The 12,263-nt window shown below is 38.8% G+C and overlaps 1 protein-coding gene across 4 annotated transcripts in view; it reads left to right on the top strand.

The window, feature by feature from the left end:
• Positions 1-12,263, top strand: part of MYO1B (myosin IB) — a 198,814-nt gene that overhangs the window by 120,218 nt on the left and 66,333 nt on the right. For all 4 annotated transcript variants that reach the window (XM_061608188.1, XM_061608190.1, XM_061608189.1 and 1 more), the window contains exons 8-13: positions 3,935-4,033; positions 4,207-4,310; positions 5,379-5,526; positions 6,668-6,786; positions 10,532-10,618; positions 10,842-10,907. In XM_061608188.1, coding sequence (XP_061464172.1) covers positions 3,935-4,033; positions 4,207-4,310; positions 5,379-5,526; positions 6,668-6,786; positions 10,532-10,618; positions 10,842-10,907 — 623 coding nt within the window. The remainder of the gene's footprint in view (positions 1-3,934; positions 4,034-4,206; positions 4,311-5,378; positions 5,527-6,667; positions 6,787-10,531; positions 10,619-10,841; positions 10,908-12,263) is intronic.

The following is a 12,263-nucleotide window of genomic DNA, read 5'->3' as shown; positions in this document are numbered from 1 at the left end:
AGGTCTTCTGCATCTTTAAAAGCTGTGCAGGGGGGAGGGAGAAGTCTACCTTGTGGTTTTTCCCATTACAATGTTGCAAGAACACCTGCACTTGGCTGACTTTCTGTTCTCCTAAAGATACAGGATCAGTTTCAGGCCTTGAACCTGGCAACCCTAGGGGTCACTGAGGTGTGAGACAGATCTGAGACTCTATTCTAGTGGTGTCTCCAAGTACACCCCTTCCCTATATAATGAATCTATGTCTAAGTCAGGTATTGCACTTGGTCTCTCTCTCTCTCTCTCTCTCTCTCTCTCTCTCTCTCTCTCTCTCTGTGTGTGTGTGTGTGTGTGTGTGTGTGTGTGTGTGTGTGTGTGTGTGTGTGTGTGTGTGAGAGAGAGAGAGAGAGAGAGAGAGAGAGAGAGTAGAGTCCTTCTGCTCCTGACACGGAAGGCTGCAGGGTGTGTCCATAGTCACAGCGATGTATTGCATTCTCACTCCACTACCACGCTCTGTAACTCACAATTACAGAATTCTTTTTTTTTCATGTAGTCTAATTATCATCAGGGCTGCGTTCTAAGTAAAACCAGGTATGTCTTCATTTATGTTCAAAACACATAATTGTTTTATTTTCAAACTATTGCTTTATAAAAATTACATTGCTTAAGTTCATGATTACCTGGTTTGAAATATGAATTTGTCCAGCTCCTAAAACATGGTTACTTTACAAATTAAGTTCCATTTTCTCCTTACTAGATCCTCTGCATATGCAGTTAGTGTTCAGCATACCACGTGTCCAGAGTCAGTTGCAAATGTTTTTGGTATTTTTTGAATTTAAATAAGCCCTAAGAACTTGCTAAAAACTTTGTAAGCAACTCTGTTGCCTCATCTGCTCTAAAACCCTTTTTTATTCCTGGGTGTGTTTGCTTTGGGAGGGCAGCAATTTCCAAGCAGTTTAGAAGCATAGCTGGTGATAGGAACTACAATCCCCAGGAGGCATATGATAAACTGCATGCATAGAGTGCCATCAACACACCTGTGACACTATTATAAGCCAGTAGACAACTAGCTTTTTCTGAATACTTGTTGAGAGAGCTCATAATTATTGAGCTAATTCTGACTTGGGCTGAGTGGAGCTTGCCTGTTTTTACATACGTGTGTGTGTGTGTGTGTGTGTGTGTACACACACACACACAATAAATTATACAGTATTTTTTTCTGGTAAAAATGAGGTACTGGTACTCATACCTTGATAAAACTGCTATGAGTGTCAACACAAAATGGTTACCATAGGCAGCAAAAAACGGGGGCCAGTACTCTGTACCACTGAAAAAAGTGCTGTGTGTATATTGTCTCTTTATAAGCTCATTAGAACAATGTAAAGCTCCACAACAGTTCTCCTCTTACTGCATATCTGTTTAACGAATATACTTTACAGGATGCATAAATCACAACAGTGCATTGCTGTTTATTATAGTGTGCTGATTCCAAAGATCACACAAATAATGCATTGCTATGTGCAAAACATAGTACTACTGCCCCTGCCCTGCAAAATATTAAAGAAAAAAAGATGTTAGGTGGTTCGGTTCCTGTGAGTTGTTGGCCGCTGTCAGGGCTTTGTACCTCTTGGGTATCACAGCTTTACCACAAACATAGCTGACTGTTCTTGCTGCTTTGGTTGTTACATATTTAGAGCCTTCGCCTGTCATGATGTACAATAGCAATCAGTGGCAAACTGAGCAAAGGGATGAGCATCCTGCACCAGCTCAAACAGCAGTAGGCTAAATCATTGGTCTTCAGGTGGTGGGTCAGTACCCACTATCCGGTTGTGGCCTGATCAAAAGTCCAGTGGCAACCATACAAATATAAAAGGAAGAAAGAAATGGGTCTCCAAATGCATGTTTGGGTGAAAGATGGATCCCACGTCTCAAAAGCAGTGGATAGCTTTTTTTTTTAAGCTCTTGAAAGCAGTTGTAAAAATGGTATGTGCTGACATGGAAATCTGAAAGGCATACTAGTTAATTAATAAGAGTAAATATATGGTGAGGCAGCCCTTGGGGTAGAAGGGTAGAAGTACAGTTTCTCTCCCTGCAACCTCCTGCCTTTCAGGTTTCTTTGATTTACTTTCTAGGGAATATTTATTGGATCCTCATGTAATAATAGCATAGCCCTGCCTGTACTGTAATAAATTGTAAATATTGGCACTTAATATTGGTGCTTAATTTTGTTAGCACATTCTTAGGTTTAAAATGTTTAGTGGGAGAATTGCTATTGTTGCTTCGAGCTTCATATATACATCTATTCATACAGATATCTTTATTTAAGCGTAAGCTGCTAGTGGTGCCTCTTTAAATTCATACCTTGTTCTGCTATTCAAAACAGTGCGTTCATTCAGAGTGTTCTTTCTCAAAAGGCCTGTGTGCATATATACTTTTCTAATAACTGCAGATGACATGAAGACAAAATTCTGTTGGTAACTTACTGAAATATTTATATGTGCTACTACTTGTTCTGAATGTTGATGAAGCAGAACACAAAGCAGTAGCTTGATGGGGACAAGTTGCATTTGGTATACAAATACACCCATTGAAGGTAAAGGCTTCTAGCAAATCTGCATTTAAGAGACAAGGTGAAGGAGCAAATTATATATATGTCTGTATGTGATTGTCATCGTGAAAGTGGAGCTTGTATCACCCCACATTCATTTTAAGCTTGGAGGGATTCCAAAGTAATCTAAATAAGTTCTTAGTTTGACGCAGGCTGTATACAAACCATACTTTAGCTGATTAATATGTGTAATGGAAGAATGTCAGAGGTATGCTTTGGACAGGCTGTTTACCCTTTCACTATTTTGATACGGATGGAAAATTTGTGTATTGCTAGATTACCTGGCCACCCTTCCTTTAGTGTGCCACTTCTATTTCATATTATGAAAGATGGTAGCATGTAGGGAGTATTCTCCAATAATGGTTTCATGGTTTGTTCTTCATGTTTCTCAACAACACACTGGTAGTGTTCTGTGCTACACTTTACAACAGTTCATACAGCTATTGATACTTAACCACTGACTGGGGACATGTTGTGTTCAAATGACAGCTTTTGTACTTACTGATTTTAAGCGTCCACAATATATAGGGAAGCATTCCAGATTTTATAACTGTGTTGTAACTTATTTAGTTCATGGATAGATAGAGGGCCAGTGCAGTGTAGTGGTTAGTATGTCAGACTAGAAACTGGGGAGACATGAGTTCAAATCCCCACTCAGCCGCACAGCTAACTTGGTGACCTTGGGCAGGTCACTATCTCACAGCCTCACTGGGTTTGTCATTCTGGGCTCCTTGGAGAAAGGCAGGAAGTAAAAGTAGGGTGGAATCCAGTGGGTGTTTCTCTCCTGGTAGAAGGGATCCAATGGTAGAATGGGATGAAAGGCAATTTTTGGTGATTCCTCCTCTCTCTTGTAATCCCTGCTCTGCCCTTCATCTTCTCTGGAGGGTTCTCCAACCCTCCAGAATGCAGTTGCAGTGACAGCCATGATTCCTTTCTTAATAAATGAATGTTAAATTTTCCAATTGCCTGATCATGGTTAGGCATTTAGGTGTGTACAGTGGATTTGCACAAGCCCACTCCCTCTAGGCATTTCTTGTCTAGGTGAATGATTCTCTGATACAGATGTAATACTGGTCCATTGGTGATCACTTGTGGGCGAGTAAGATTGTCTTCCAAGATAAGGTCTTTAACTGTGGGTCTGTAAGTGACTGTGGAGGCCAATTCTGGATCCACACATCCTCCCACAGTGAGGACATAGGTTTCCAGATGGAAGATGGTCGCGATGAGGATTTGTTTGACGTGCCTTCTGCTTAGCTTGTTTGTCCCGTTCACCCTGTATTCATGCTTCTTCAAAGTAAAAGAGGCAAACTACAGGAATGGAAAATAATTAGTGTGACATCTTATTTTTAGATCTATTGGAAAAGTCCCGTGTTGTTAAACAACCAAGAGGTGAAAGAAATTTCCACATTTTTTATCAGATATTGTCTGGTGGATCAGAAGATTTGCTCAGTAAGTAGAATTCTGGTGGTATTTTTTCATCTAATAGAATTGCATATGAAATTACATGAGTTAAATCTCCATGATTGATGTCGGTGGTTTGTATGCTTTTTTCCTCACTGATAATAAGATAAGTAATGGGAATGGAACTTTGCTGTTTACAAGACCTGTTTTCATTTCATTAGAAAAACTTAAACTGGAGAGAGACTTCAGTCGATACAACTACCTTAGCCTGGACTCTGCAAAAGTAAATGGAGTAGATGATGCTGCAAACTTCAGAACAGTTAGGGTAAGAATTGGTGCGAGTTCAATATCAGTTTGTCCTCACTTTGAAACCTTACGCTTCCAATTTGCTTCATTTTACAATACTGCTAAATTGTTGAGTCGTCTAGCCAACCAGGACAATTGGCTAGGATAAGGTAGTGACTTTAAATGTCTAAACTTCATGAGCCAGCTGCATAAATACATGTGGTCTGAAAATGTGATCAGTGTATTTTTATATTCTAGTTACTTTTTTGTGTTAAAACAGTTGAATAATCTTTTGGGTATCGAGAGATATTTCAGCTACCATAAGCGGGCTAAGTAATCATACTGCTTGTGTGGCCTCAGGCTTGAAGCAGTTTATAAATTTTGTAAAATAAATAAATGTATGAGTGCTACTTTTTTAAAAAAAGTTAAGATAAAGGCTGCATTTGGATGTCATGATAAGCGATGCCTTATTGCACGAGGAATGAGTTGCAACATGCCTTAGGCTCATGGGGGTACCCCTCTTCCTGTGCAGCTGCAAGGAGGTTTGGAAGCATTTACTTCTGCTTTAGATTAACCACAGTTTGCCATGTCATCCGTACTTGAAACTATGGTTAGTTTGAAGCCAGCTCCATAAACCACAGTTTGAAGTTGGCTCTTTTGAAACTAAACATAGTTGAGATTAACCACAGGTTGCTAAATTCAGATGACACAGCAAGCTGTGGTTAGTCAAAGTGAAACCTTCCAGGCTCCTCCTTGCTGCACCAGAGTAGGGGAAATGATTGTGGAATACCCATGCCATAATCCTCTCAGTGCCAGGTTAAAACGTTTTTATTTGCCCTGGCATTTTAATTATTGGTTATGCTGTTTATCTGCTCTATTGTTGTAATTGTTTCAGATTTGATTTATTGACCAGTTTAGTCAAGCCCATTATACCCTGGTATCTGTATAGCTGAAGGGCAGTTTAAATATATAATATAATAATAGTTGGTTGTGAGGATAAAATGAAATGGGGAGGGAGGAAGAGAACCACCGTATACCAGCCTCTGCTCTTTGGAAGAAGGGCAGGGTAAAACAGTGTAATAAATAAAACTTGATTTCCATATTCTAGAATGCCATGCAGATTGTGGGATTTATGGACCATGAAACACAGTCAGTTTTTGAAGTTGTTGCAGCCATCTTAAAACTGGGAAACATTGAATTCAAACCTGAATCTCGAGTGAATGGTCTAGATGAAAGTAAAATCAAAGATAAAAATGGTAATTCAAATAATATATTCTAGACTAATAAAATTACCTGCACATTAGTAATTTTTTTCTCTTTCTCTTCCTGCTGAATGTATTTGCTTGGCTACATATTTGTTGAACGTACCTTTTTTCTTTTTTTAAAATGCTGTTATATACAGTATATCTAATTGTTCCTGAAATGCTAAATGAGAGGTATTTGACTATCATAAGGTGATGACCTTTGGTTACACTATAGCTTTTTTCCCTCTTGACTTTTAGCGCTATGACATAGTTGTTATGATTAGTTTCCAAATTAAACAAGTTCAAACCATTGGTTTTCAAGCTGGCTTGTTGAAATTAACCATTGTTAATGGTAAACCACAAACCTTTGTTTTACCAAAAGGGGAGCCATCGTTAAGGGAAAGTAAAAACAAAAGCTTCTGAATGCCTGCCTTGGCTGTGTGTGAACCTGGGAGGCTAGGCTTATTCACATTGGGTTAAACCATAGTTTTGTGTTAATGTCCAAATGTGGCCAATGAGACTTATTTCTGAGTAACCTGGATTATTCAAGATAACCATGGACTGCAAGATAAGCGGGTTTTGGATTTAAGAGCACAGTTATTTATATTTATTTTAATATTTGTTGTACACCATTGCTCTGAATGTATAGGATTTACTGGGGGGGGGTGGATTGGTTTTTTCACTGTTTCAGAATTATAGACCATTGTGTCTTAGGGCTCAAGCACCTATTACTTACAGTCACCTTGGGAATGCTGTTGAAGCTACCTCCCCATGGCAGCTAATCTCCACCTGGCCCATAATTTTTAGAACTAGTAATTGTGTATAGCTCACCTATCTCCACCATCATGCTCCATTTTTTTTGGCAGTTGCCAAAGGAGCCATGAAGATTTGGAGCATGATGGCCAAACTCCTTGCAATAAATGCCTCCCAACTGTTAATGGGCTTGGTGAGGATCAGTTTCCTTCAAGAGGCTGCTTTTGACAGCATCTGTATCCTGATCATGGTGTATATAGTCCTGAACCTCCTTTGCTGTGAATTCACAAGTCTTATTAGCTTGTAAATTATTTCAAGATATTTGCAATACTATTGAAGTTAATGCAGCTAGTATAGAAACAACAAAATGATTTTAAGTTGAGATTATTTGCTTCCATAGAACTCAAAGAAATATGTGAGTTGACAGGCATTGATCAGTCAGTACTGGAAAGAGCCTTCAGCTTCCGCACAGTTGAAGCTAAGCAAGAGAAAGTGTCTACAACCCTAAATGTGGCTCAGGTAACATCAGATTATTACCTTGCATAAATGTTTTTCTTTCTGGTAAGAAATGTAAGAAGAACGTCCTTTATTACAGTGAATAAAATGTGACCTGAAAAAGTGACTTCTCTAGGCCCTCTTGAAGGATATATATTTTCCCATTATTTCATTGTGGAAATATTAATACCTGCCTTGGGTGCTTAATAGTTCTTCCTACCAGGAGGAAGGGCGGGATATAAATCTAATAGATAGACAGATAGTCAGTCAAGCCTTGCAGTTCCTAGTCACGTTCCTTCCAGAATTATATAGCCACAAGAGCGACTGTATATTACAGCCAGCATGGATTTTTTACATTCCAAAATGTTAAATTGAAAATACCCCCCAGGCCATTCTGCTGCTTCCCATAAGCTCATTTTTTTAAAAGAATGTATACCCCTAAACTCAGAAACGCTTGCTTAACAACCCTCTAAGTTTTCATGACAATACACAAACACTCAGAGAATTGAGAGTTCAAAGTGTAAAACAAGAGAAAAAAAATGCAGACCCTTGTTGGACTTTTTTCTGTCAGTGATCTCATAATTTGTTGAAATTAATTAAAAATCAGCCATGTTCACAGAGTACCTGTAATCCTATTACTGACCTTGCCCCATATTCTGACCTTTATCTTCTGTAGTTTAAAGGTAAAAACAAAAAAGCCTGGCTGATTTTTAATTAATTAAAGAAATTTAACATTGGAGTCAATGATAAGCACAGACATGCTCAGTAAGAACCAGCTGTCAGTGTTTTAAAAGCCAGGCTCACAGCTGTTTGTCTTGCCTAATCGGGGCCACACCCACACCAGCCATTGATTCCACTTTAAACAGTCATGGCTTCCCCCAAAGAATCCTGGGAAGTGTAGTCTGTGAAGGGTGCTAAGAGTTGTTAGGAGACTCCTATTCCCCTAACAGAGCTCCAGTGGCCAGAATGGTTTAACAGTCAGCCTTCTTCTGGGGATTCTAGTTGTGTGAGGGGAACAGGGCATCTCCTAGCAACTCTCAGCACCCTTCACTAACTACACTTCCCAAGATTCTTTGGGGGAAGCTATGACTGTCTGAAGTGAAATAAAGGTCTGGTGTTATGTGGCCAGTGACATCTTTGGTTTAAATTTTTGTGGGAGACTACATGTGCCTGCTGTAGAATAAAAAGGTGAAGGAAACCCTGAAATGCAATGATACTGTTCACAATGTTTTCCTTTTGGAAATGAAAGGGACTTTCCCTCTGTCCAATGCCCACCCACCCAATCTCCTCCCCTCCTTCTCCCCTTCACCCCTCCACCCTCCCTGCCCCTCCCACAGGTCAGTTTAACCTATCCTTAGTATGATTATTCAGGAGTAAATCCCACTGAAGTAAAAAAATATGCAAATGATCAAATCTGCCCTCCCCTTCCTCCTGTCTCCTCCCTCTTGCCCCTCCCTTCCCCCTCCCTTCACCCCTTCCGCCTCTCCCCCTCCAGTCCCCTCCCCCTCCTTCCTTTGCTTCCTCTTTCTCCTCCTCCTCCAAGTCACTTTTACCTATCCTAAGCATGATTGCACAGGAGTAAATCCCATTTAACTCAATAAGCATGGAAATGATCAGACCTGCCTTTACCCTCCCCCTCTCTCCTCTCCTTCCCCCTTCCCCCTCCTTTCCTTCCCTTTCCCCCCTTCCCTCTTTCTTCTTCCTCTTCCCCTGCCCACTCCCTGCCTCCCCGGTGGTCAGTTTCACCTACCCTAAGCTTGATTGCACAGAAGTAAATCCCACTGAACTCAATAAGCATGCAAATGATCAATCCATTCTCAGCAAACTTGCACAGGATCCCATTTCTTACCTCCCAGATTAAAAAGCAGAGAAATTCACTAATAGGGGGGAAAATCTTGCTGTTTAAGAATGTACCTATAGCCAACAGATATTTCTATCAAACTTTAATAAGCAGGGAAATTGGGCAACTATAGTGAATGCACCAGGGGAGCAGGAGACCTGACTTCCTCTCTGAGATATTGTTGTGCCCTACAAATTGGTAAAAATGCAAACACAACGTGGGTTGGTCTTTCACAGTCCAATTCACTTCCGTATAGCTCAGAAGAATTTGTTAACATGTGCCTCTGAGCATATGGCAAGTGGTGGCAGCACTTGCAATCAGCCCAAATAACAGAAAGAAGACATGTGCTGTGCTGATCTTGTTTTAGCAGGGAGGAAGCAACAAGATTAAGACAGTTGAAATAGTTCAGATAGTCACTTTAAACATGTTTGATATATTTTGCAAGTTTAGTGAAGTTTCCTATGGCAGATCATTTTCTTTTGCTTCTGTTTCTGTGAATGTGTGAAGTACAGCAACACTTTGCATAATTTACACTAAAAAAATCTTCCAAAAACAATTGTGGAATAATGGCACTGACTGTTCTGCAGAATAGTTTCTAATGGACATGAGCACTGTCTCAGTTTGCACAAGATAAAACAGTGGGAGGTGAAATATATTCTAGCAAAATTCTAGGTGTGCTCTATGTTTTTAATTGACCATGCACCCTTCCTTAAGTGGAATGGTTTAAGCATAGCAGGTTGAACACATGCATCTTGGGCAGGCCAAGTTTGTTTTTTCTAACAGCTAGATTCATTGCTTAAGTAGCAACATATTGTAATCAGTCTGATTTTACATCAAAGCTGTGGTTTCAGATTCAACTGTTAATGCACCCAAAACAGAAACAGAATGTAACCTCCAGTTTGAAACACAAAAGGCTGTCTTCAACATCATATGACTTTGACCAATAAAAAGGCTTTGAAATTAATAAAAATAAATTTGACACATTTCTAGGATGAATGAGAGAAATATAATTTTCTAGGTTAGAGTCTCTGTAGAAACAAGTAACACAGGAAAGAAGCAAAGTAAGAAGAAAACCAAGAAACATATAAAAATGTAATTCTCCTTATTTGGAGATGTAGTCCTGAGTTCAAGTGTTGCCACCACTCACCATACGCTCAGAGGCACAAGTTACCAAATTCTTCCTGTGTCCCAAATTGTGTTTGCATTTTTACCAATTTGTAGGGCAGTACAATATCTCAGAGAGGAGGTCAGGTCTCCTGCTCCCCTGGTGCATTCACTATAGCTTTCCAATTTCCCTGCTTTTTAAAGTTTGATAGAAAATCTGTTGGGCTATAGGTATGTTCCTAAACCGCAAGGGTTTTTTTTTGCCTGTTAATGAATTTATTCTTGTATTTGAATTTAATGAGTTCTGCAATTTCCTAAAGCACTCCTTCACTCAGCAGTGTAGGCTCACTCACTCACTCACACACACACACACAAGCAAGCAAGCAAGCATAGGCTCACACATGTGTATCTTGATATCAAGTCACTACAACACTTTATTGTAGCCTATAAGTTTTTTGTTTGTTTGTTTGTTTGCTGATAGGGCACATATTTACATAGAACTACTATGGCCTTTAAGTTATATGATGTAGCAACCTTGCTGAAGCTAAACAGAACTAGGACTCGTCAGTGTCTGGGTGGGAGATAAATCTATAAATAAAATAAAACAATATAATAATGACAACATCAAAACATTTTATTAGGAAATTCCATCACATTTTATGACTTCTGCAAATCATGTCTGCTTAATGTTACAATATTTAGATCTGTAACGCAATAGGCAGCACCTGTAGTTATAGATTGTCTCCTCCTTAAACTGGGCCAGAACCAGAAAGTGTCCTGGATAATCCCAAATATGTCTAATATTTGTGGTTTTTTTAAATTTAGGCTTATTATGCTCGGGATGCGCTGGCAAAGAATCTTTACAGTAGACTCTTTTCTTGGCTTGTTACCAGAATCAATGAAAGCATTAAGGTAATATTTTCTGAAATTCAATATATAATTAGAATGAATAAACATGTTAAGTAAAATTATATACTCATCGGTTTTTGGCATAATAATGCAAAATTCTTTATAGGTTTGTAGGTATTACTCTTTTCTGTTTTTTAATTTGTGATATTTTTCATTAAAACTTAATGGAACAGTTATACTATCTCATTCATTTAATAAACATGAAAATAATAACTTTCTTTTAAAGGCACAAATGAAAGTAAGGAAGAAAGTCATGGGCGTGTTGGACATCTACGGCTTTGAAATTTTTGAGGTACTTTTCGTTAAGTGTACTCTTTTGTGGCAAGATATGATTTATCATTTATTTATTCTGTTTCAAGTTTGTCAAAGCAGCCTGCAGTAAACAACAGTTACGATGCATTTACAATCAATGCAAAAAGCACATAAAACTAACATGAGAACTGCAGTAAAATTATTACAGCTAACTCTGAAGTATCAAGACATGAAAATGCTAAAATATTTTTAGATGTTCTAAATCTTTTAAGATGGCTTTTGAATTGTTTTAAAATGTTTCAAATATTTTATTTTCAATTGTATTGTTTTAACTTCTTGATGTTTGCAGTCCTGCAATCCTTTGGAAAGAAGGGTGGGTAAATGAATGAGCAGCAAATAAAACACAGTCTGACCTTAAAAATACTGAAGCTCCAATAGCAGCAGACATAAAATTAAAAGGCCTGGGCAAATAAAACCTTCTTCTTGGTTCCCAGTTCTCCCGTCATCACTCATCTAACCACTGTAGGCAGGATTACTTGCAAAAGGGGTCTCCCCAGATGACCGTAAAACTGAGACAGATGTATACGTTACTAGATCAAAAGCCAGTGCAGTTTTCCTTAACTATTGTCACGATTACTCCCAACTAAGTAAAAGAAGTGAATGAGAAAAGCTAGTTTGCTTTTGTTTTTCCCCTCCCTCTTTTCCTGCTTTTTTGGGGTATGTGAGAACCTCTGCGCATATAATTACATTACATAAAATATTTTCAGCTGTTCCTCATACCTCTTGCAGTCAGTCATCATAATGATCATGTAGAGTGCCCCCCCTTCCCTTCAATCAGATTGGTATATATTTCTAATACTATTTTTATTGGTTATGTGAACTATCAGTTTTTTTATACTTATGCAACTGACAATAGATTTTGTGCAGTGAAGCTGTACGTACAGCTTACCTTGTTTCATAAATGCTGTCCCATTATTCCTGTTGCCTGTCTGCTTTACCCCTGGCTGTGTTAATATTGTCAAAAATATGGCCTTGCTTATAACCCTGTACTAGAAGGGACTCATTACCAAGACAGTTTGAAAGGCACAAGCCAGTAAGATGTGGAAAATAAGTGGGAATGTTGGTATAATAGCAGAGTCTCACAGCATCTTCAGTAAGTTCTCAGGTTGATGTAAACATGTGTATAATATTTGCATAGATCCTTCTTCCCTTTGTGCAAATAATATTACATGACTTTTATGACCAAAAGAATGTGTGTGTTATGCACTAAATCAGGGGTAGCTAATGTGTTGCCCTCCAGATGTTGTTGAACTATAACTCCCATCATTCGCAGGCAGCATGACCAATGGTCAGGGATGATGGGAGTTACAATTCAGCAACTTCTGGAGGGCCTCAA

This window comes from Rhineura floridana, chromosome 2, assembly GCF_030035675.1.
Source record: "Rhineura floridana isolate rRhiFlo1 chromosome 2, rRhiFlo1.hap2, whole genome shotgun sequence".
NCBI lineage: Eukaryota > Metazoa > Chordata > Lepidosauria > Squamata > Rhineuridae > Rhineura > Rhineura floridana.
This window is presented reverse-complemented; position numbering and strand designations above follow the sequence as displayed.